Source organism: Corythoichthys intestinalis, chromosome 15 (genome assembly GCF_030265065.1).
Source record: "Corythoichthys intestinalis isolate RoL2023-P3 chromosome 15, ASM3026506v1, whole genome shotgun sequence".
Taxonomy (NCBI): Eukaryota; Metazoa; Chordata; class Actinopteri; order Syngnathiformes; family Syngnathidae; genus Corythoichthys; species Corythoichthys intestinalis.
In genome coordinates, this window is record NC_080409.1 from 54,299,820 (window position 1) to 54,327,169 (window position 27,350).

The 27,350-nt window shown below is 37.9% G+C and overlaps 1 protein-coding gene across 1 annotated transcript; it reads left to right on the plus strand.

Moving 5' to 3' along the window:
• The first annotated feature begins 5,514 nt into the window (after window positions 1–5,514).
• On the plus strand, window positions 5,515–26,892 carry prox2 (prospero homeobox 2). Its single transcript, XM_057859760.1, has 4 exons — window positions 5,515–7,026; window positions 15,420–15,527; window positions 17,772–17,966; window positions 25,845–26,892. The coding sequence occupies exons 1-4, from the start codon at window positions 5,515–5,517 to the stop codon at window positions 26,010–26,012; spliced, it is 1,983 nt and encodes a 660-aa protein (XP_057715743.1). The 3' UTR covers window positions 26,013–26,892.
• Window positions 26,893–27,350: the final 458 nt, after the last annotated feature.

Sequence of the window (27,350 nt, forward strand, 5' to 3'; positions counted from 1 at the left end):
CATTAAAATGGTATCTGACTGCCACTGTTGTTGCCTTTTCTGTTGTAAAAAAAAAAACAACTTTAGTAAGGGAGAAGTGTAAATAAATTGGAGGATTGAGATTCGTTATTCATGAAAAAATTTAAAGTATTCGTTGGCTGTCACAGTAGAATTTGCGATCGCTACACAAAATAGAAATGTAAATTATATATTATTATTATTAGGATATAATATCTAAGAAAGACAGGGCATACGGTGGTAAAGGATAGATTGTTGAAAAAGGAGAATGTCATTGTCAGTGGTGTAAGGCAAAGCACGCAAGAAAAAGTTGTCGCTAAAAAATCTAACTCTGGATCAAGTCGGCTCCTTTTCAGCCCTCGACACTCAAGCCATCTCTTTAACTGAACATTTGTATGTTCTTCCACATCTTTACCAGTGAATTTGGCACCAGGGACATCATTTTTCGACAGAATTGGTAGGTTTACCTCAGTAAACATCTCGTTTATACACTATTTACATTCATTTACTATTAGGGACAAACGGGAGATTGACCCGCTTAGCCAAAATTGCTAACGTCATGAATATTAATAAGCAAAAGTGACGTGTTGCTTGCGGTACGCCATTAATAGTGACCGATACCCCTGGCATCTATGTTTTGTGTAATGTATGTATGTTTTATTATTTGTTGTTTGTCAAATATATTTAAAATAAAATAAATTAATTATTAAAAAAAAACAAAAACAACAAGTGGCTTGCGCTCCAATGTCTTCTAGCAAATACAACGGGAGTGGACAGACATTTGTTGTGAAAGGCCATAATTTATTTCTAATAAAACGGGGGGACTGTTTTTTTTTTTATATTTTTGAAAAAATAAATGTGTCATTTGTAATAAATTAATCAATGACAGAAAACAAAGGCACGCATTCAGTTGTTTATTTGATGAATATTTCATTGTTATTTACAGTAAATCAACTAAAATGTCAAGCTTTTATCAAGTAATAATCATTTAAAAAAAATAGATAAACAAAATAATAAAACGCTTCCAGACTGAATTAAAATACAGATTTTTTAAATACTATTTTGTTGACTGTGATGCGCATGTTTGCGTCACAGATTTGAGGTTATGGGTTCGAATCAATTGTCCTATTATGCGTCAACTTGGGCTTTTTGTTTTGAGTTTCGTAAACATGCATGTTAGGTCAACTTGCGCTTATTGACTGAGTTTCGTAAACATGCATGTTAAGGAACACGAACACTATCCAGAAGTGTGGCTGGTAGTCACTGAGCAGGTGCCATGCTTGCAGCACACACGCGATGAGGAATAATGCGGAGAGAGAGAAGCGGTTTGGACAATCAAGACAGACCAATTTATTTTTGTTCATTATTTAATCTCAATACACTGTTTAGAATTAAATAAATAAACGGGACGTCAAAAAACAAACAATTTAAACTTACCAAGATAAATTAGACAATGATAGACGTCCAATCACGTGACTCTTCTCATCGTAATTTAACAGTGGCGCCACCAGGGGGTGGCCACGGCCATCCCTATAAATTGGTCGGCCACCCCACTGGCCACCCCGCTTGCCAGTATATCGTTAGATTGTTATAGCATCAGTTATGCATTTCATCCCAAATGAATGCATTTTATTTTGTTTTGTTAAATGTAGGGCTGTCAAATTTATCGCGTTAACGGGCGGTAATTAATTTTTTAAAATTAATCACGTGAAAATATTTATCGCAATTAACTAGGGCTGTCAAAATTATCGCGTTAACGGGCGTTAATTATTTTTTAAAATTAATCACGTTAAAATATTTGACGCATTTAACGCACATGCCCCGCTCAGATTAAAATGACAGCAGTGTCATTTCGACTTGTTACTTGTGTTTTTGGTGTTTTTCCGCCCTCTGCTGGTGCTTGGGTGCGACTGATTTTATGGGTTTCAGGCTTCAGCACCATAATTATTATTGACATCAACAATGGCTAGCTACTAGTTTGTTTTTTGATTGAAAATTTTACAAACTTTATTAAAAAAAAAAAAAAAGAAGAGGGGTTTTAATATAAAATTTCTATACCTTGTACTAACATTTATCTTTTAAGAACTACAAGTCTTTCTATCCATGGATCGCTTTAACAGAATGTTAATAATGTTAATGCCATCTTGTGGATTTATTGTTATAATAAACAAATACAGTACTTATGTACAGTATGTTGAATGTATATATCCGTCTTGTGTCTTATCTTTCCATTCCAACAATCATTTAAAGAAAAATATGGCATATTTTATAGATGGTTTGAATTGCAATTAATTACGATCAATTAATTTTTAAGCTGTGATTAACTTGATTAAAAATTTTAATCGTTTGACAGCAATTAACGCATTCGCGGTACATCTCACTCACGCATTGCCTCAAACAGCCTACAATGGCGCTGTTTTACTTATATACAGAGATAAGAGGCAGTGTCAAGTGTGTGGAGTAGATATAAGCATTCATTGGGACCGTGCATTTTAATTGGCAAAAGCTTTGTCATCTCTCCCACAGCAACTATAAATATTGTGGGGAAGAATGACAGGAGTTGATCTTTTTCTTAACACCCTGTAGTGCACCCAACGCAGAGAAGATATAGCATTTGCAGCCACCACACACAGTCATGGTTGCACCACTTCCCATCATGCATTTGGGCAGAACAGTTAAGTCGCTACAGTATCATTTACTGAAAGTAAACAAATACACTAGATGGCAATATTTAGTCACAATATACAAACTCACGTTTATCCTTTAAGACTTACAAGTCTTTCTATCCGTGGATCCCTTTCACAGAAAGAATGTTAATAATGTTAATGCCATCTTGTGGATTTATTGTTGTAATAAACAAATACAGTACTTATGTACAGTATGTTGAATGTATATATCCGTCTTGTCTTATCTTTCCATTCCAACAATAATTTACAGAAAAATATGGCATATTTTAGAGATGGTTTGAATTGTGATTAATTACGATTAATTAATTTTTAAGCTGTGATTAACTCGATTAAAAATTCTAATCGTTTGACAGCCTTAGTTAAATGTATGCCTAATATATACATAACACAATAAAACAGAATTTTTGTGGAACTCAAAATGTTGACTGGATAGTTATGGACTATGCACATTAAATCATTAGTAACATCAAATATTAGACAAAGTATATCAGTAGCCGTGTCCTTAAGTCTTTCTGATAGTTTCCCCCTGACCTTTTTACTGCAATAATATAATGAAAACCTGAAATTATGGCTTTTAGTTTTGGCCACCCCAAGATTTTAAGTGGCCCCATCTGGCCACCCCTATGAAAAATGTCTGGAGGCGCCACTGTAATTTAAATGAATTTGTCAGTAGTAGACGTCAAACCTATTTTTATAGCTTATATAATTGTAGTTATACAGTATAACACAAAATATAAATGAGCATTTTAAATCAAACAATTTTACATGGATTCCAAGCTTTTGATATATGAACGATCAGCTCGTTATAAAAATCCAATGTGGTCTTTTGCCCACTTCTGGACTCTCTTCTTAGTTCTTGTTTTCTACCCGTTGACAAAAAGCATGACAGAATGAAACATCATGAATGTGCACACGTTTCCTCAAACTTGCGGGGCCGGTCCGAGAAGACGAGAACGAGCTGTCACTCAACTTTTTGCCCGTGGTTGATGCGTTCATGGACACGCCTCCTAGGGCACTACATGCATCTGCTCCTGCACTGCTCACATGCAGTGAGCGTGAGGCCACCAGCCCGGCAACAGGTAAGGGAGACCCCACCTCTTACTTTTATATATTGTTTCTTTAATGTCCAGACTGTCCGTTTCGACGTTTTGTTGCTTTTTTTTTTTTTAGAAGCTGTGATCACGTGATTGCAAAGTCCTAATTTCCAGTCATATTAAAACACGTTTGAATGACTTATTTTTCTTTTCAATAAGATATTTTTTAAAGATGTATCTGGTGAAGTTTTCAGACATTTAGCTTGTGTAAACTGTGTATGTTTAAAAAAAAAAAAACAACAACTTTTTATTACGTTCATTCAGTCACTATATTAAGAAGGAAGTTATATGGCAGTAATCAAAGCGTAATATATAAAAAAAAGATTGTAGTGTTTTCTGAATTTAGGAAAGCTCCTTTTTGCTTTAAAAGCTTCATTTATATAATTACAAATTAAATATATTACAGTATTCACAAAAGCACACAGCAATTTGCAAATTTACTGAAACATTGTAATTTTAAATGTGCACTAACAAATTGATGCCGCAGTTGCTCTTCTGAGTGTCGTTTTTTTTTTTTTATCCCAGTATTGCACTTATGCCCAGGATAAATATATATATTTTTAGATATACAATGTGCATTTCAGATGAAATTAAAATAAGTGAGACACTAAAAATGAAAAACTAAATTCAAGTTTTGCTTGTTGTCGATCATACAAAAACACATTGGCCATAATAATTTCTCTTCTAAATAATTTATACCCTGTATTGACTCATAATGTTTCTTTTATCACGTGTGTTAAATGCCACATGAACAAATGGAAGAAATTCTTAATGCTCTTAATCAAGATTTAGCTTTCTTTCCGTGTTGCAAATACGGCTGCATTTGCTAATTTTTCTGTGGAATATTCATTTCAGATTTCAGGATTCAAATGGTCAATTGTTATATTTTCGTGTTTAAAAGTTATATATAAACCTGAAAAAAAGATTTGATACTCCCCAAAAAAGCTAAGACATAGTCATTAACTAAAGTTAAGACACAGTCATTACTAAATGTACTTTTCCAAAAGTTATATCTTAACTCTGATGAACATCAATATGAAATGCCTTGGAGGGTAGATTCTAACTACCTAATGTGAAAACAAACTATGGAAAAAGTACAGTAATGTATAGAGCAATGTTTAGCTGGAATACTTTGACAAGCGAAATAATTTCTGCAAACAGTAAAAACCAGTTGAAGTTCCTTCTAAAGAGGCATTTTATTAGTCATGAATTCTGAATTTGAAATAACTGACCACCATGAACCTGTGAATTTCTATCATGAACGTCAGGAAAACAAAGACTGGGTCCTTTCTGTACATGTGTACATATACATGCATGTAGAATATAAGTATGGATATATGTATGTAATGTGTATGTTTATGTACTATATGGTCATTTGTTTGTAGATGTGTGTGTGAGTGCGTGTATGTATGTGGATAGGGAAGGAGAGGGGGTGGGTGGGTGGGTGGATGTGGGTTTTATTCATTATTATTTTTTTCTGTCTGCATTTTTGTTGGTGAAGTGAGCACTGGTGTAAATGTTTTGCACAGAGCAGGCTGAATTGACTCCAGGAAGAGTAGCTGTACTTGTTACAACCAATGGAGATCAAAATAAATACAAATACAAATTTAGAGGTTTTCCAGTTTCTGACACTTTTGAATTTTTTTTTTTTTAACAATTCATTGACTTAACCGTGTTTACTTCCCCTCATCTTTTCAGATTGCGATTTTGCAAACGTACAATACATCTTAACAAAGATGAACCACAGCCCTTCAGACCAGACTGTGCACAACTCCAACGAAGGCAGCCCAGAGGATGACAAACACAGCGTCATGGTGCCTTGCTTACGCAGAAACATCTACGACGAGTCGCTTTCTTCGTACACCAACAGCTCGATCATATCTCAACTTCTCCGAAAGAGCGCGCACAACAAAAGAGCACTAGACGAAAACCATTTCTATCTCTCCAACTCTACCGCCACCGACTCTGGGCAGGAGGACCGCAGCAGCGTGTCCTCAAAGGACAGCGCCGCAGAAGCGTCGTCCCCGAATTGCCACATTTCTACAAGGTGCAACTCAGAGGGAGAGCCTCCTACGACGGATCATCTCCAAGCGAAGCGAGCCCGAGTAGAGAATATCATCAGGGTGATGGCCGGCTCTCCCAACAACAGGACACTAGCGGACAACGATCGGCCTGACGTCGATTCTCGAGAGTCTAGAGAGGCGTACCGGGAGAATAAACGCAAACAACGGTTACCTCAACATCAGGAGCACAGCGTCGGAGGACCGGTGAGTCGAAAACCTCACAACGATCGCGACGATACCGACACCAAGGATGAAGAGTGCCACAAACTGAAAGAGCAGCTCCACAGCATGCAAAAGCTTTTACGCCAGCTCCAAGAAAAATTCATTCAAGTTTATAAACAAGAAAGTGCAGATCAAGACGACAACACGGGGGAAGCCATTGACGGTCACACCGTGGTGGAAAGAAACCACACGGGCTCCGAGGACGGTTTCGAGAAAAAAAGAAGGCTGATACCAGAGTGTGACGACAGAATAAAAGTCGTCGGTCATCCGGTTCACCAAAGAGAAAGTCAGAACCTTCGGGAAATCTTGAAACAGGAGCTCTCCAGAGCGTTGAATGACTGCGTGGACCGCGTGTTGACCAAGGCGTCTTCATCAGGGCTCGATCTGTCCCCCCAACAGCGAACGTGTCCATCTCCGGAGACGCAGATCAGTTTGAGTACAGGGAAAAAGAAGCGACAGGAGGGTTCACTGCACGAGCAGCCTGAAGAGAGCACCGCCAAGCCCCGCTCTTTGGAGTATTATGACAACTCAGAGGTGCACCAGGACCAGACAGAAGCGCTCTCGCTGGTGGTTCGCAAGCCCGTGACATCGCCTCTGAGCTCTGTCACTTCCGCAGTGAAGCGACCCTATCCTGTGCATCAGACGCCATTCCAGTTCAACTACAGTGCCCCGCTGCATGATAGTCAGATCCTGGAGCACCTTCTCAAGTACGGTCCTCATTCTAACTTTGGGGGTGTTCACTGCATGCCCCATTCAATGGACAGGGCCTCTCCAGAGCCAGTTGAGCTACCTTGGGATACCCTTGCATTGAGATCCAAAGTGACACCCAGCCACCTGAGCCACCACCCTCGTCCCTCCGCCCTGGGGTCCGTGACGGTCGACGCTCTGTGCCTCCCTCATGTGAAACTAGAGTGCGGCGAGCTGCAAAGTATGGCTGAACGAAATCCCTACATGACTCTCAATATATCCTTTTACCGAAGGGCATTAGAAAATAGAATTGATGCTTTTGACCTTTTTGCGTGTTGCAAACCATGACCGCAGTCCAGAGAGTTTACAGAAACGCAGTCTAGAGCAGTGGTTCTTAACCTGGGTTCGATCGAACCCCAGGGGTTCGGTGAGTAAAGACTGAGTTATGCTTCTGCGGCAGACCTACGCCGCCAAGGCAGACCCGATTTACGACCCTTCGTCATAGTCTGACGTGCATCTCCACAATTTTCTGACTTCGCGTCACGTCAATGCGTGGAGACGTGACACAAATGGACTGTGATTGGTCCGCAGTTGTTTCCGGTTCGGTGAGAAATTGCCTCCATTTACAAACATTCTTGCGCTAACGACCACCTCCGCAACCGTGTTCTGCGTTTCTTGTGCTTCAACATTTGTATGATCAACATTTGTTGTTCAATGTTGATGAGCTGAAGACCCACATTCATGCGTTCCATCTCCGTTGGCATTGTTGTGTAACCGGAAGAAAACTAGAGGAATTCGATAAGAGTCCCCCAAAACCATACAAACACAACGCCACACTCCTCAAGTGGTTTTGACGGTGAATTACAGAGCAATTCGTTCCCTTGCCGCAGAACTATCGGATGCTCAATGACGCCGTAGTCGCTACGCCATCACCGCAACGCAGAAATATAACTCAGGCTGAAGTCTAAGGGGTTCGGTGCGGTTAAAAAAACACAGAGCCCTATTTTTGTGCGCTGATTAAATCCCGGCAAAGGGGCTTTTTAGACCAAGTTTTGGCCTGGTTTGCTCCCAATTTATAGGCTTCATCCATTCCTTTTAACTGCTAGTGCTCAAACTGATGGGAGGAGGAACTGGTTGGCTCAGTGGAAGGTTGACTCGCACTTGGTATTGGGGAATACAACAGGCAGCGTGGTCTCAAAGTTTGACCTGCTTATAAAACATGCTGTCAAAATGAAGAATTTTGAACTGGGCTGGGATTTGCTAAATTATTAGCTTGCTAGCTTAGATATATTGGTTTTGAATTTGAAAAAATAATGCTTTGTCTAATTCTGAAGGGTTGAGTAAATTCACATGTGAAACTTGTAGGGTTCGGTACCTCTGGCAAGGCTAAGAACCAATGGTCTAGAGAAACATTAGCTAAGAATCCTGAGAGATTCTATCACAAAGATGTCGGTAGAGTAGCCAAAAATTTGACTCAAGTAAGAGTAGCGTTACTTCAAAATACAGTGGTATGAAAAAGTATCTGAACCTTTTGGAAGTTCTCACATTTCTGCATAGAATCACCATCAAATGTGTTCTGATCTTTGTCAAAATCACACAGATGATCAAAATCACACAGATGAAAAAACAGTGTCTGCTTTAACTAAAACCACCCAAACAATTACAGGTTTTCATATTTTAATGAGGATAGTATGCAAACAATGACATTAAGGGGGAAAAATAAGTAAGTGAACCATCACATATAATATTTTGTGCCCTCCCCTTTGGCAGAAATAACTTAATGCAGACGCTTCCTGTAGCTGCAAATCAGTCTGGCACATCGATCAGGACTAATCTTGGCCCATTCTTCTCTACAAAACTGCTGTACTTCAGTCAGATTCCTGGGATTTGTGGCATGATCGCTGTCTTTAGGTCATGCCACTGCATCTCAATGGGGTTCATGTCTACACTTTGACTTGGCCACTCCATATTTGTATTTTGTTCTTCTGAAACCCTTCTGAAGTAGTTTTACTTCTGTGTTTTGGATCATTGTTTTGGTGCAGCATCCATTCTCTTTTAAGCTTCAACTGTCTGACAGAAGGCCTCAGATTTTCCTGCAAAACATGATGCTCCCTCCACCATGCTTCAAGGTGGGGATGAGGTGTTGATGTTGGTGAGCTTTTCCATTATCCTCCACACATGACGTTGTGTGTTACTCCCAAACAATTCAACTTTGGTTTCATCAGTCCACAAAATGTTTTGCCAAAACTTCTGTGGAGTGTCCAAGTGCCTTTTGCGAACATCAAACGAGCAACATTTTTTTTTTTTTCCTACAGCAGTGGCTTCTTCCATGCAGTCTTCCCATGAACACAATTCTTGGTCATAGTTTTACATATAGGTAATGTGTGCACAGAGATATTGGGCTGTGCCAGTGATTTCTGTAAGTCTTTAGCAGACACTCCAGGATTCTTTTTTACCTTTCTGAGTATTCAGCACTGAACTCTTGGCGTCATCTTTGGTGGACGGCCACTCCTTGGGAGAGAAGCAACAGTGCCAAACTCTCTCCATTTGAAGACAACCTCTCTGATTGTCGAATCATCAACATCCAGACTTTTAAAGATGGTTTTGTATCCTTTCCCAGCTTTATAAAAATCAGCAATCCTTGATCGCAGGTCTTCAGACAGCTCTTTTGACCGAGCCGTGATGCACATCAGACAGTGATTCTCATCAAGACAATTCTTACCAGGTGTGTGTTTTATAGTGGGCATGGCAGCTTTAAACCACTCATCAGTGACTGGGCACACACCTGACAAATTGCTTGGTAAAAAATGGTTTCAATAGCTCTTTCCTTAGGCAGAGGGTTCACTAACTTATCTTCCCCCCTTCTGTCATTGTTTGCATGTTATCCTCATTAAAATATGAAAACCTATACATGTTAGAGTCGTTTTAGTTAAAGCAGACACTGTTTTTTCATCTGTGTGATTTTGACAAAGATCAGATCACATTTGATGGTGATTTTATGCTGAAATGTGAGAAATTCCAAAAGGTTCAGATACTTTTCCATACCACTGTAACGTTACTCAAGAAAAAGTAGTCATCTAAAAAATGTACTCAAGTACAAGTAAAAAAGTATTTGGTGAAAAAAATACTTAAGTAATGAGTAACAGCTTATGATGTTTGTGTATTTATTTTTTAAGAATGGTGTTTTTTTTTCTCATCACAAAATTATCTATATGAACAGTTATTATTCTACTGTACTATAACTTATTACATAACTACATTAAGCCAAAGAAATACCAAAAATATATCACTGAATTCAAGTGGGACAAGATCTACAGAAATGAAGCATTATTTGTCCATAGAGCATTAGTGCTCTCTGGTGGAGAAAACATTTCCTATCATGACACTAAAATGATTATATCTCCGGTTTTCCGTGGTCAATCGGTGACAAATAAAAACTAGGAGAGAAATTGAATCTGTGCTTTCGAGTCATGTTGACGGCGTCCCTCTATGTCAAACATTTCATTTTTTACCGTGCTTAAAAGATGCCACGTGCCAGGCCAGTGTAAACATAGAATGGGCGAGCTTGAGTCTAATTGGTCATGTGATTGGTCATGTGAGTCATGTGATTATTGTTGCGACGTCTCATTGTTGAAACCTGTCAACCTGTAAATGCCATGAAAATCGGAAAGACTGTGAATAGCCCCTCCCAGTCTAAATGGATTGGGCGTCTAGCGCCGTCAATGGCAGCCATTGAGGTAACAGAGACACTATTCACTTTGTACTTTTTAAACAGCGACACCTTTTTAAAACGATATATCGATACTTGGCAGAAGCATGTCGTTAACCTTTTGCGATACAAAGTATCACCATATATTTCCATATTTCGTCAGACCCCTAGTCAGAATCGCTCCCTAAATTTTCTTGAAATATTTTTGATTGAATCGAGCAATATAAGAGTGTCTGAATAACTTATAATAGCTGATTCTGTTTTCGTTCCTTAGATGGCACACTCGTTCACACCAAAACTGTATTAATGCTAATGTATTAGAGCTGCCGATACATTGCCACCCAACTAACTTTTACTATGTCATACGGGGCAAGCAACTGTTTATTTCTTAAATTTATATAATGTATGTAAACAAACATATACTGTAGTACTGCATACCTTGTATTTTGTTCGGGTCAAAATTAACAAGTTTTCAAGTTCAAGTATGTAATAATGATACTTTTTACATACCCAAGCTTGAAAATGTGTCAATCTTGACCTGAAAGCAATTACTGCAAAGTTTTAGTACTTGCAGGCTGATTTAAATCATTACAGAAGTGTATTGCTGCAACCCCAATAAAATAAATAAATAAATAAGTCCAGGATCATGTTTTTACATGATAATTATCAGGTTTTTCCCATGAGAGATACGTTTTTATGATAAATATCACATTTTTACATGATAAAAATCACGTTTATACATAATTATCACTTTTTTTACACGATCGTTATCAGTTATTTATCAGTTATCAGTTATAAGTTATATTTTTACATGATAACTATTATGTAAAAACATAATAAATATGTAATTACACGATAGGAATCGTGTTATTACATGATAATTATTAGGTTTTTCCCATGATGGCTACTATGTTTTTATATGATCAATATCACATTTTTACATGATCGTTATCAGCTTTTTACATGATACTGTTATGGTTTTACATGATAATTATCATTTTCCCCCATGATAGCTAGCACTTTTTTATATGATAAATATCACGTTTTCACATAATTATCAGCTTTTTACGTGATAGTCATCACCTTTTTACACAATACAGTCATTGTTTTTATTAAGTTTTTCCATGATAATTATCACGTTTTTCCATGGCAGTTATCATATTTTTACATGAGATCTCACGTTTATACATGATAGTAACACGTTTTGACATGAGTTACCACATTTTTAAATAATTAAATATGTTTTACATGATAATTATCACATTTTTACTTGATAATTAAGTTTCACGTTTTTACATGCAATCACCTTTTTACATATCACGTTTTTACGTGATAACACGTTTTCATATGTGAAATATCACATTTTTACATAATAAGTATCACATTTTTACATAATTATCACATTTTTACATGATAATTAAGTTTCACGTTTTTACATGCTATCACCTTTTTACATATTATCGCATTTTTACATAAGTTATGTTTTTACATGATAATTATCACATGTTTACATGATAATTAAGTAGCATGTTTTTACATGTAAAAACATGAGCCTGGACATTTTTTTTTTTAAAATTGGGTGGCAGCAATGCACTTCCGTAAACCAGAGCAAATTGATCCACAAAAATGTGGGCAGATTTGTAACATAACACAAGAGATATACACATCTACAACATTAATCGGTGATAACATGATGGCCTGTGAAACAAAAAAAACAAAATAGACAACAATTATTAAGACTCTTATTACTCTTTTTTTTCCCACATCGTTTCATATTTTTAGATAATCCTCCATGTTATATACAATATAGTAAAATATAATGCACAATAGCCTGGCTCACATCCAGTAGTATTCAAATAAAAGCATTTTATTGCAATCACTCCTTTAAAAAAAACAAAAAAAAAACCTAGTAATTCAATCATGTCAATGCTATTCTATAGTATAGTATATTGAGACAATGTTTGGCAGCGCCTTATCTTTTTACCCTGCCCTGACTATAATTGAGCTTTGACTCGCTGGTCAGTTTTCCAATGGGCAGCGCCAGTAACTTCAAGGAGAATTTCTTTCTTTGATCTGGCTCCCTCCATTGAAAATGACTGCATCTTCTTTAATCTGAGCACAGTAATGACTTTAAGTCCGCAAAAAGACAAATAAAAAGGAATACACGGCTTTGATAAGAATTGCAGGGAACAAAAGCCCATTTTTCAAAGGCAGAGAAAGCATCGTGTTCTGTTTCAGGAAGCGTCATTTTTTTTTTCCCATACTTGAAAAGGTGCAGGATCTATTTCTCCATCATCATAGTGATGGGGGTGCATCGAAAAGGTCACATCTGAGTGCTGGTAAGTGCCTCCCTACCATAACACTTGAGCTCTTGTCTTGAGTATGTGTTGTTTGCGTACCTCTGTCAGAATGAACGCAATTGTCTGAGAATACAAGATGACAGCAGCTTTGACTTATGTGAGCACGATAAGAAAATCAGTGTTGGGGGGCGGAGACGATACTTCATTCATACATATCACCAAGACCATGCGATGAGTTTTTGGGAAAACAAAAAGGGATATTTTAACTACTTCTACAATTTTTGCCAAAATCATATCATTTATACATAAAAAATTCAGTAAGCTAAGGGGCACAAAATTTGGATACAGTTTTTGCCAAAAATGTATAGTTCAGCCAAAAAATACCCATTCATTTCGAATCTCCATTTACCTTTAATGGCCAAAATTTCCCATTTATTTTCAATGGCCCCTAAAATGCCCCCTAAATTCAACAGGAAATGACCCTCAATGCCTTCATATCAATAGGAAGTGACACAAAATAAACAGGAAGGTACACTATTTCTGCAGGAAGTCCGAGATGCCTCAAAATCACAGCAGGGCCGAGAACGAAAAGTGGTATTTGCCATGTGGCATTTTTTTTTTTGCAATGTGGCAAAATGGATTTTGCCATATGCATTTTTTTTGCCATGTGGCAAAATGAATTTTGACATGCAGCATTCTTTTTTTTTTTTTTTGGGTATGTGGCAAAATGATGCGGTGTAATGTAAAGTGTATGGTCAAAAATCACAACAACGTGATTTTTTTTTTTTTTGCATACGTGCACAGCTGTTAATGGCATAACCTGACTTGGGTGTCAGTTGAATGTCAATGTGCTTTATTGGTAAGTGGATGGCCAAAAATCACAGCCACACATGTTTTTCTACCATTTAAAATTAATGGAAAATTTGGATGTGCACAGCTGTCAATGGCATAGCCTGACTTGGGTGCCAGTTGAATGTCAATGGGCTGTAATGGTAAGTGTATGGTCAAAAATCACAGCCACACTTGTTTTTCTGACATTTAAAAAACATGGAAAATTTGGACGTGCATAGCCGTCAATGGCATGGACGTGCATGGCCTGCAAAAATGCCATATACCCCCCCAAAAATGCCACACCCCCCCCCACCACCACCACCAAAAAAAAGCCACAAACCAAAACCCATTTTGCCACATACCAATAAAAAATACCTCATGTGAAAATACATTTTACCACATGACTAAAAAAATGTCATATGGCAAAATCCATTTTGCCACATGGCAAAATCCATTTTGCCACATATAAAAAATGCCACATGGCAAAAAATTGCCACATGGCAAAATCCATTTTGCCACATATAAAAAAATGCCACATGGCAAAATCCATTTAGCCACATATCAGAAAAATGCCACAAGGCAAAAAAAAAATGCCACACATGGCAAAATCAAACTTTTCCACATGGCAAAAAAATGCAACATGGCAAAATCAATTTTGCCACATATAGAAAAAATGCCACATGGCAAAAAAAAAAGCCACATGGCAAAATCAATTTTGCCACATGTAAAAAAAATACCACATGGCCAAAAAAAAAAAAAAAAATGCCACATGGCAAAATCAATTTTGCCACATGGCAAAATCAATTTTGCTACATGGCAAAATCAATTTTGCTACATATAAAAAAAATACCACATGGCAAAAAAAAAAATGCCACATGGCAAAATCCATTTGGCCATATGGCAAATACCACTTTTGGTTCTGGCTTTCTCTCCAAAATCAACAGAAAGTGACCCGATATACCAACCATCACAACAAAGCTGCCATCGCAATTTCTTCAGAAATGGCATTTTCTAGTTTAGTTTTTATTTTTAAGTATTAAATCATCGGCTGCCATTGATGGCGATAGACATTGGAACATGATCACTCCATGTCAGGCTTCCAAGTTCAAATAAATTTAGTGTCTATCGCTGACAACAAGCAACAAAATAATAATAACAATAATCACAACTCTATTACATTGAGGAAATGTTTTAGTCAAACTATTTTATTTATTTCATGCAGGTAAAAAAAATATGTGATGGTGGTTTATTTTAGCTTTTGAGTGCAAATGGCCTTTCTTCTCTTTGAACAACAGCACATTAATCTTTCATCCCCACATCCTGTTTCAAAGGTAGCTTTTTCTAATAAATGTATCATGCTGTGGCCTGATGAAGAAATTTTGTGACCTGAGGCATGCTGGTGGACTACAGAGGAAATGCTTCATAGCATCTTCATTGCCACGGGGTAAAAAAAAACCTGAACTCATTAAATTGTTGTGCGTGACCCTGTAAATTTATATATATTTTTTTAATCTAAAAAGTTTTTCAAATAAAATGCCAAAATCCTCGCCAGGAGTAAAACGAAACCACCTGGAACTGCGAAAAATAGCGCGACATATGCCGTCTTTAAATTATCTCCTCTTTGGACTTAACAGCCAGCCATGAAGTGCTTTGCTCGCTAATTAAAAATCCCTAATCCAATTTGTCATTCTGTTTTGCCAATAAGCACATGTTCATGTCATTATTGACTGGAGTTGGTCTTCAGCCAAATTCAATTTGATGCAACACAATACTCCACGCCGCTATCACTTTGCACTTCCCTCGCTATTTGCCTTAACGTGATGGTGAACATCCAGGAGGGTCTCACCCCGAGTCACTTGAAGAAGGCCAAACTGATGTTCTTCTACACTCGCTACCCCAGCTCCAATGTCCTCAAGACATTCTTCCCTGATGTCAAGGTAATATACAGTCATAGTTTCTCTTGCGTCTAACTCCCGCTATCAACTTGTCAGTGTGCTTTGGGGACGGAAAAGTGCTGCAGTGTGTCGGAGGAGAGAAACAAAAACGCAGAGGGTTTAAAAAACAAAGCCGCTGAGCTGCTAGTGTGTCCTGGGGGCAAAGGGAGATCCAGAGCCATTCTCTGTTTTTAAAAAGCCACTCCAGTCAGCAAATGGAGTGACAAAGGACTCGGTAGGCAAGGCATTGCTATTGAGTGTCAACAGAGTTGGTATTAGAGACTTGCTGGCCCTAAACACAACATCCTGTTGGCGTCCGTTCTTAGGCTGAGTTCAGATTGCAGACATATCCGATTCCAATCGGAGTCCTCCTTAAAATCTGATTTTTGGGGCTGACTGTTCTCACTATTTTTTAGCAAGTGTCCAATTCAGATCTGAGCCCGTTCAGACTGGGCTTAATGATAGACTCACTTGACAGGAAACAAAGTTGTCATCCAGCATAAATTGACGTCATGGACACTCAAAACCCATTTAGACTGTTCAGACTGAGAAGCATCTTGTCCTTATCTGTTGTGAAACTACCATCCAGTTTCAATCTGGATCATCTTAAAATCAGATATTGTCTGCCAGTCTGAACAAGGCTTGAATTAGGTTGCGTTTCGACCGCAAACATGTTTCCAATCACATTCCTCCTTAAAATCTGATTTTTAGGGCTGACTGTTCACATTGTTTTTAGCAAGTGTCCAATTCAGATCCGAGCCTTTTCAGACTGGGCTTAACGATTGACTCACTTGACAGATTGCTGTGGTAACGAAGGTGTCATCCAGCGTAGACTGAACTCACGGACACTCAAAACCTAATTAGGTCATTCAGACTGAGAAGCATCTTGACCTTATCTGATATAAAACTACCATCCAGTTTCAATCTGGATCATTTTAAAATCAGATTTTGGCTTCCAGTCTGAACAAGGCAGCATAGAGTGACGTCACGGACAGTTGAAACCCATTTGCTGTTCAGACTGAGAAGGATCTAGTCAATATTTAATATGAAACTACTTCCCATATGTGGTTTCTATAAGTCTTGCAAAAATCGGATTTCTGTGCTTTGTGACTGTTGAAACTACAAAATAGCCATCCAGTTTCAATCTGGATCAGCTTTAAATTAGATTCTGGTAACCAGGCTGAACAAGGCTTAAATTAGGCTGCGTTCAGACTGCAGACATCTGATTCCAATTGGATTCCTCCTCAAATCTGATTTTTAAGGCGGACTCTTCCATTATTTTTAGCAAGTGTCCAAATCAGATCTGGGCCTTTTCAGACTGGGCCACATGATTAACACACCTCAAAAGTTGCTGTGGCAACCAAGGCGTCAGACAACATAGAGTGATGTCCCGGACAGTCAAAACCCATTTCGACTGTTCTGACTGAGAAAGATCTAGTCCATATCTGATATGAAACTACCTCCTGTATGTGCTTTCAATCAGTCTCGCCAAAATCTGATTTCTGTGCCTCGTGACTGTTCATACTACAAAAGACCCATCCAGTTTCAATCTGGATGGGCTAAAAATCAGATTTTGGCTGCCAGTCTGAACAAAGTCTGAGTTTCCAGCATTCGTTCATTTTGTTTTTTTGTTTTTTTACACACCGTTTCAAATTTTCTCCAGAATGCTCCCAGTCTATGTTGACCCCGAGGTCAGGCGGGAGGCGACCCGCGAACGTCTCCTCCTTGCTCACAATCCGGCGGTGGGAAGTGGCACCGAACAAAAGAGGGCCTAATCCTAGTGTCTGATTCCATTTTATCAGCCCGAGTCAACGAGAGGGAAGCTTCCTTCTACGCCACGTTCACATCCATGGCACCAGTGGGAAGAAGCTTCTTTGATGGCTGCCCAGCCCTTAGGCCTTTCTTTTTCACTCGTCTTTCTGGATGACGAGATAGAACAACATGACTAATGTCAAGACTGTGTTTAGAAATACACTGGCTTGGCAGGTGTTTTTTTAAACTCGGTGGGAAAAGAATCAGCGCAATTTGGGTCTCGTGTAAATGGGCTGACAGAGGCTGGAATTTGGCCCCACAGGTACCGATCGCAAGTATTATTGCCAGAGCCTTACATCTGCCGCAGTCCATTTAGTTGATTCCATTATAAAGCACAGCGCTTCATCATGTCAATTGAGAATTCAGCCTGAAATTAGTCATTGTTATTGCCTTGTAATATTTAATGGAAACAAATTCTATTTGGTTTTTTTTTAGTTTAATCGCTGCATTACGTCTCAGCTGATCAAGTGGTTCAGTAACTTCAGGGAGTTCTACTACATCCAAATGGAGAAGTTCGCCCGGCAAGCCATTGTAGACGGCATCAGTGAAGTCAAAGACATCACGGTCAGCAGAGACTCGGAACTATTTCGAGCACTCAACATGCACTACAACAAGGCCAATGACTTTCATGTAAGTGCTGCTTCTTGGTCTACAATTCATCCTTATTTTTTTTTTTTTTTGTTAAACTGCATATCACATTGTTGCCTCTGCCTAAAAGGTCATGCTTTAATTGACATCTGTGTGTCATCTTAAGTTTAAAATAATCTTGATCTTGGATGGCTTTCAAAAAAAATTGTCCACAAGCACTGTTGTTAATAACAGCGTTACTAATGGCGTTATTGTATTCACTAGTGAGTAATCTAATTAATTACCTTTCTCATCTTTGCTACGCCGTTTCCGTTACTGAGGATGTAAAGGCGTGCGTTACTATACTGTAGTTTACCTTCTTTTATTGTTATGTTGTTTTTAGTTTTGTATGGTTTGTTCCCTTGTATTGTGTGGTTGTGGCTTGGACCTTGAGTCTGTTAATAAATTTATCTATCTATCTATCTATCTATACGCTACTACGTTGGTTGAATGACGCAAGAAAAGTCTGAGAGACATGGAGAGAGAAGAGCGGGAGTGGGAAGGGAGTTGTGACGCCATTGCAAACGCGATGCTAGGCTAGTTGGCAAGGCAAGGCAAGGCAAATTTATTTATATAGCACAATTCAACACAAGGCAATTCAAAGTGCTTTACATCACATGAAAACCATAAAAATCACATTTAAATCAACACAACGTAAAAACCAAGACAAAAGATCGCATTTAATAACAGAATAAAAATAAATAAATAAAAATAAAACAAAAATAGAAATAAAGCAAAAACTACTACTAATAATAATCATTGAAATCAGCAATGGAGATAAGCACAAGAGGAATAGAAGGCAGGTAGATTGAAATATATAGACAGTTATGGATATGCAGTGCTAAACAAAAGCGTTTTTAGCCCTGATTTAAAGGAGCTAACGGTTTGAGCATACTTCAGACGTTCGGGTAACTTGTTCCAGAGGTGAGGAGCATAATAACTAAATGCTGCCTCACCCTGCTTGGTTCTTGTTCTTGGAACATGCAGAAGACCCGTTCCAGACGACCTTAGGGGTCTAGATGTCTCATAGGAATCTAACAAGTCAAGCATGTATTTTGGTCCAAGGCCATTAAGTGTTTTGTAGACGAGCAGTAGTATTTTATAGTCTATCCTTTGACTCACTGGGAGCCAGTTGGCTCTAATAATACCTGGCTGTGCCATCTATGCCCACTTGATGCTACGCTAGATATCACATGCATACAGAACTAGATGTGAAATGATAGACTCGGCGGCGTTAGCAAGTGTATAGAGAAATAGATGCGAAATAATACACGCGCCGGTGTTAGTAAACAGCCGCCATCTTAAAGCAGTAGACTTCTCAGGAAGGCTTTGTTGTAGTGAACCTTCTTAGCGAACCTAGTTAACTTTTTATCTAAAATACTCCTAACTTGGCAAAATTTTGATCTATCTATCTTCAAATGATGAAACAGTTTCACATGTCTAAAGTAGATGGAAGGGAACTAATGCAATAAAGGAAGCAATTTTAACAACTTTAACAGTTGATTCCCAACATTAAATGACTTCCAAACATTGCAAAGGTTACGATCTACTTATTGCAATATCCGCAGCACCCCTGTGTCTAAGTTTAGGGTGAAGAAGTGGGGCTAGGGCCAATTGTCCCAAAACCCTTTGAGCTTCACATGACCTATGTTTTTTTTTTTTTTTTTTAAATGGAAAAAAAACATGATGGTTTCTCAGAACATATTAGTTTTGCGTTCTATGAAAAAAAGACCCAGATGTCACACAATGGAAAGAATAAGTGCATGCTTGACTTTGGACATATTACGGTGGCCCTGAAGTGCCAAACACAACAGCAAATAAAAAAAATTCAATGGCAAATCGAAAAACACAACTGCAAAAAAAACCCCCAAAAAAACACAACAACAGCAACACAACAACAAATCAAAAAATGAAATTGCATTAAGACGTATGGAGCATGTCCAATATGACTTTATACCAGAGGTGGGTAGAGTAGCCAAAAATTCTACTCAAATAAGTGTAGCGTTACTTCAAAATAATATTACTCAATTAAAAGTAGTCGTCCAAAAAAAAGTATCTGGTGAAAATACTGAAGTAATGAGTAACATTATGGGTAACTGCTTAAGAATTTTTTTTTTTTTTCTGAGCACAAAGTCATCCATATGGACATTTGTTATAATGATACTGTACAATAACCCATTTCATAACCACATTAAACGAAAGAAATACAGAAAGAATATCATTGAATTCCAATGAGAGAAAAAAATTACATAAATGAAGCATTATTCGTCCAAATAGCATGAGTGCCCTCTGGTGGAGAAAATAGTTCCTAGTAGTGAAGAGTTCCTTCATAAATACTATTTTAAAAATTTAAAAGATCATATCTCCAGTTTTCCGTGGTAAATCAGTGCCAAATAAAAACTGGGAGAGACGTTAAAATCCACACTTTCGAGTCATGTTGAGGGCAGCGTTCTATATAAATTACTTTATTTTTTAAGGCGCTTAAAAGACGTCACGTGATTGAACAGGCCGGCGTGATCATAGAACGACAAGCTTGAGTCTGTCTGGAATGGTGCTTTAAACTAGGGCTGTCACACAATTAAAATTTTTAATTACAGCTTAAAAATTAATTAATCGCAATTAATCACAATTCAAACCATCTATAAAATATGCCATATTTTTCTGTAAATTATTGTTGGAATGGAAAGATAAGACACAAGATGGATATATACATTCAACATACGGTACATACAGTAAGTAAGTAGTAGTTATTTATAACAATAAATCAACAAGATGGCATTAACATTATTAACGTTCTCTTAAAGCGATCCATGGATAGAAAGACTTGTAGTTCTTAAAAGATAAATGTTAGTAAAAGTTATAGAAATTTTATATGAAAACCCCTCTTAATGTTTTCGTTTTAATAAAATTTGTCAAATTTTCAATCAAAAAATAAACTAGTAGCCCACCATTGTTGACGTCAATAATTACACAATGCTCATGGGTGCTTAAGCCCATAAAATCAGTCGCACCCAAGCGCCAGCAGAGGGCGACAAAACTCCCAAAAACACAAGTAACAAGTTGGCATTGCACTGTGCTGTCATTTTAATCTGTTTGAGCAGGGCATGTGTGTTAATTGCGTCAAATATTTTAACGTGATTAATTGAAAAAATTAATTACCACCCGTTAACGCGATAATTTTGACAGCCCTACTTTAAACACAGCACATGATTGGATTGGTCTGATTGGTATAACAGAGTCATGTGATTATTTTTCACGACGTCTCATTGGTGAAATCGGTAGAGCTACTCGCTACTACTACAGCTGCTAAAGCTACTTGGCATCGCTGGCAAAAAATAATAAATTTGACATGTAGAATAAAGAGGAAAAATGTAACAACTCCTGTGTAGCCCAAAGTAGCGGAGTAAGACAGAGTAGCGTTTTTTCTTCACAAATTTACTCAAGTAAGAAAAATATAGCTTGGTAAAGCTACTCTTAGAAGTACATTTTTCTCAAAAAGTTACTCAAGTAAATGTAAAGGAGTACATGTAACACGTTACTACCCACCTCTGCTTCATACATATGTCCTGAATAAAAATATTTGTTAAAAGTGGCAGCCACGTTCAAGTCTCTCGTAATGCTTACTTTATTAAATGAGCTGGTGATCATTCTAGTCACTAGCGTGCAGAGGTATGTCAGATCAGAGTGACTCACCCCTCACCTACGTCCTCCTACTGACCCGTGTGTCACACCGCACCTGCGGCTTGCCAGACTTCGCCGCCATTATCTAAACTCCGGAGCGATGCTTTATCACACTGTGGGAAGAGGAAGCCGCAAAATCCCGCTAAAACAACTCCGGATTAGAGAACCCGTACGCCTGAACGAGGCTGAGATTGCTACTGATGCGGAATGCTGAGAAAGACGCTGTGGCCGCTCAATGGGAAAGTGATGGGAGCGTTTTCTTTACCTTGGGACGAAGACATTCTTTTCCCAGGGACGCTTTGTGTCAGGAGATGAGGGGGAAAGAAAAATAACTAATGCCAACAACTAGTGTTGACTAGTTGATGGGAAGCTAGGCAGTTTTCTCAGAGCCACTCTTGTCAACGCTAATCATAAGCATGAGTGGTATAATTTCTGAATTCATAACACTGTGCTTGGATTTATAACACACACATTTTAACAGTCTTATTGATGGTAGATTTGAATGTCATGCAAAAGTTACTATATATAGCCTCCGTTTTTTTTCTCCGCCCAGCCAAAACCTTTTGTTTGACACCCCAAAAATTACTGTTTGCCCCAAAGCGACTTACTTACGTACTATACATCAAAACATTCAGGGCGCTATCGAGCACAAAAGTTATATTCAGTTTTTACTAATAAACGTACAGTTCGGCCAAAATTTGCCAAAAACACCCATTTATTTCTAATGGCCAAAATTTTCCAATCATTTTGTCCAATGGGACGAAAACTTCCATTCACTCCTATTGATTTCCAACCTACAGTGGTATGAAAAAGTATCTTAACCTTTTGGAATCGCTCACATTTCTGCATAAAATCACCATCAAATGTGATCTGATCTTTGTCAAAATCACACAGATGAAAAAACAGTGTCTGCTTTAACTAAAACCACCCAAATATTTATAGGTTTTCATATTTTAATGAGGATAGTATGCAAACAATGACAGAAGGGGGAAAAATAAGTAAGTGAACCATCACATTAAATATTTTGTCGACTGATGAAACCGAAAGTATAATTGCTTGGGAGCAACACATGTCATGTGTGGTGGAAAAATGGCACAGCTCACCAACATCAACACCTCATCCCCACCGTGAAGCATGGTGTTGGGAGCATCATGATTTGGGGCTGTTTTGCTACCTCAGGCCTGGGCAACTTGCAATCATTAATGGAAGAAAGAATTCAAAAGTTTTTCAAAACCCGAGGCTGTCTGTCAGACAGTTTAAGCTTAAAAGAGAATGGAGGCTGCAACAAGACAGTGATCCAAAACACAGAAGTAAATCAACTTCAGAAGAACAAAATACACGTTCTGGAGTGGCCAAGTCAGAGTCCTGACTTGAACCCTATTGAGATGCTGTGGCATGACCTAAAGACAGTGATTCATGCCAGACATCCCAGGAATCTGACTGAACTACAGCAGTTTTGTAGAGAAGAATGAGCCAAGATTAGTCCTGATCGATGTGCCAGACAGATCTGCAGCTACAGGGATGGTTCACTTACTTATTTTTCCCTCTTCTGTCATTGTTTGCATACGATCCTCATTAAACTATGAAAACCTGTAAATGTTTGTAAACTTTTTTTTTTCATCTGTGTGAGTTTGACAAAGATCAGATCACATTTGATGGTGATTTTATGCAGAAATGTGGGAAATTCCAAAAGGTTCAGATACTTTTTCATACCACTGTACTAACTGATGTGTTTTCTGACTTTTCTCAGTGACTATTTCTTTCTGGTAACCTGTTTCATAGTTATATGTGATGGATTTCTAATTCATTTTTTTTTCTTCATTAATTGTTCATTTTATTTGTGCACATGAATGCAAATGGTCTTTGCTAACTTAAATTCCAAGAATCTTAGTATGGAGACATCGAGAGGTCATTCTAAGCATTGCTGCTATGCTAAGCTGTGACCACCCTATATACAGTACATAGGCTGCAGGCTTAAACATCAACTTTTAATTAGGTACTAAAGTAACACAAGCAATAAAAGCAAATATGTTTATGATCATCAATGAGCTTGTTAGCAAAAATACCATTTCCCTTCAGTACATATTGATGCAAAACCGGTGCCAATATTATTTTAAATGCTTTTATTGGTCACCCGATAATATCTGGCAACTCTACCAAAGATAAAGTGTACAATATAACCATGAATGATAAATCATAATTACAATATAGTTTATTTAGCATTCTCTTGTAAGGTCAAGTCAGGTTAATTAAGGCAGCTTCTGTTCAGTGAATAATTCCTGCATTGCACTTTGAATCATGCAGTATGTGTGATGAAAACAAAAAAGACTTTGCTTTAAATTAGCGAGACGAGCGATTCCCAACCAAGGTGCCGTCAGAGCTCATCACCAGTGCCGAAGGAAATAATTCCGTTTCCCTCATCGTACAGACAGAACAATTATTTGCTCTTCCATTAGATGACGGAAGGTACAATTCACATCAGTATTCAACTTACGGCTTCCTGCACTAATACAACATTTGTGTACAAGTAGTCACATATTTCTTCCTGAATAAACGAGTAAATTTGTGGTCCAACTCATATGGATCGCTTGCCTTCGGTCAATTATTAGGAAATATTAACCTGGACAGTTACAAAGACGTGTCTTAAAGTAGGGTTGTCTGATACTAGGGTAGCCGATAATATCGGCAGATAAAAGCATTTTAAAGTGATGTTTTGACACACGCATCGGGGTAATTTGTTTTGAAAAGTTCCAGCACTTTCTGATGACGTAATCATATGTCAACGTGAGCCCATTGCGAATACAGAGAGCTAAATGGAGGAGCATATGGACCATAGCAGTTCTTGCCAACTCACCGTGTTGTTTGTGCCTCATACAAGTGTGGCTTCTAAGTTATTTTCTTCCTTTGTTTTATATTTGCACTATAGCTACCACTATCAATTTGTACTATTTTGATTTCTTCAACAATAACTATTGTGGTGCAATATTGGCATTCATTCCCATAACTACAGTTGAAGTTCTTATTTTTCACAGAATGTTTATTTGGAAAACCTTGAAGTTGTTACATTTATCATTAGTAAAGTGTCCAGTGGGGCATCATCAATACAATTAGCCATAATATGTTAATTCCACGACAGCATATATCGGTATCGGTTTGATATACTGTAGGTATTGGATTTTATCGGTTAAAAAGACAACTCTATCTTGAAGGGATATACAGTATAATGGAACCAGTGTTGTTAATAACGACGTTAGAGTATAACGGCATTACTAACGGCGTTATTTTTTTTCAGTAGTGAGCAATCAAATGAATTACTTTTCTCATCTTTGCAACGCAGTTACCGTTACTGAGGATCTAAAGGCGTGCGTTACTATGCGTTACTACGTTGTTTGAATGACGCGAGAAAAGTCTGAGGGACACGGCAAGAGAAGAGCGGGAGTGGGAAGGAGGGAAAGGAGTTGTGACACCATTGCAAACGGGAAGCTAGGCTAGGTGGCTCCAATAATACCTGACTGTAGCCGACTGCCTACAATCTACGCCCACTTGAGGCTACGCTAGACATCACATGCATATAGTATTAGATGCAAAATGATACACTCGCCAGCATTAGTAAACAGCCGCCTTCTTAACCTTCCTAGCCAACCGAAGTCACTTTTTATCTAAAATACTCCTAAATCGGCAAAATCTCGACTTGAAACTATCATTAATTGATGAAACCGTTTTAAAGCTTTCACATGTCAAAAATAGACAGAAGGGAATTAATACAATAACAGGAGCAATTTTAACAGTTGATTCACAACATTAAATGACTTCCAAACATAGCGAAGGTTACTATCTAGTTATCGCTATTTCTGTAATACTCCTGTGTCTAGTTAAGTTTAGGGTAAAGAATTGGGCTAAGGCAAATTGTCCCAAAAACCATTTGATCTTCACTTAGGGTGCCCTATTATTTATTTATTTTTTGGAATGGGGAAAAAAAAAAAACCCATAAAAAAGTAACACCAGTTACTTTGCCAAGTAACTAATTACTCTTACATTCAGGGAACCGAGTTACTAAATTACTTTTTGGGAGAAGTAATTTGTAACTGTAATTAATTAATTTTTGAAAGTAAGACGAACAACACTGATTGGAACATTTTACTCCTAAAGTTTCTATTCTTGCTTTAGTTATAAAGTCTCATCACTTCCCTTCTTTTCTAGGTTCCAGACAAATTCCTCGAGGTTGCTGAGATTACTTTGCATGAGTTCTACAAGGCCATTTCTGTTGCCAAAGACTCAGACCCCTCTTGGAAAAAGGCAATCTACAAGGTCATCTGTAAATTGGACAGCGACGTCCCGGATGAGTTCAAGACGTCCTCCTATTTGTAGACAAATGTGGTCATAAGTATAGGACGGGGTTAGTCATTCTGATCATTTCATGTACGTAGTGCTTTTGACTAGTGAAGTGAAGTGTAGCTGTTGAATTACGTATGTTGGATGACTAGCTAGGTTGTTAATATTCTCGTTACATCGGATGAAATGAATTATTCATGCTTTTGGCGTATTATACTGATCATGTTTACTTAAGTAATCTGCCTCAGTACATTTAGACCAGGGGTGTCAAACTCGACGTCCAATCCATTTTTGATCGGCAGGGGTTGAATGAACGAATGTAACTGTGGACACAAAAGTTAGCCAAGCGCAGCAGCGCACGCATCCGATCACACATATAAAAAATCTATGGTTCAATGTCAAAATAAAAGCACATGATTTTGCATGCACACTATGAATGAGCTACAAAGTACCTCCGTGAGGTTGGCCTTCCATCTTATGCAAATTTATTTTTAAAAAATGTAGATATACTCTGCTTTTAATTTGCCGTGATGACATCAATTCCACTGTAGATGGGGGTGGGGGCTGCGTGATGTCATCACTAAAAATCAAAAATTGAATATCTACAAAACCGTGGCAGCACAAACAAACAACTAACACCATTTTTAGCCGGTTAAGATTTAAGTGGGGGGCTGGTTGACTTCAGATTGGCCTATACTAAAATTGTAAATGTCTCAAAAACGACAGCGGCACAAGCGAAGCATTTTACAGCACAAACGATTGACATCAATTTTATATATAATTGTGTCAAATGAAGGGGCCATGTTCACAAATGACAGCCATTCGTATGACTACAATTGAGAGACGGCGAGAACCAAAAGTACTATTTGCCATGAGGCAAAATGTATTTTGCCATGTGGCAAAAGTGATTTTGCCATGTGCCATTTTTTTTTTTTTGCCATATGGCATTTTTTTGCCATGTAGCATTTTTTGGGCATGTGACATTTTTTTTTGCCATGTGCCATTTTTTTTTTTGTTGCCATATGGCATTTTTTTGCCATGTAGCATTTTTTTGCCATGTGACATTTTTTTTTTGCCATGTGCCAAAATTATTTTTGCCATGTGGCATTTTTTGCCATGTGGCAAAATGGATTTTGCCATGTGCCATTTCTTCTTTGCCATGTGGGATTTTTTTTTTTTTTTTTTTTTTTTGCCGTGTGGCAAAATGGATTTTGACATGTGGGATTTTTTTGGTATGTGGCAAAATGGATTTTGGTTTGTGGTTTTTTTGGGGGTGTATGTAGCATTTTTGGGGGGGTATATGGCAGTTTTGCAGGCCATGCACATCCATGCCATTGACGGCTATGCACGTCCAAATTTTCCATTCATTTTAAA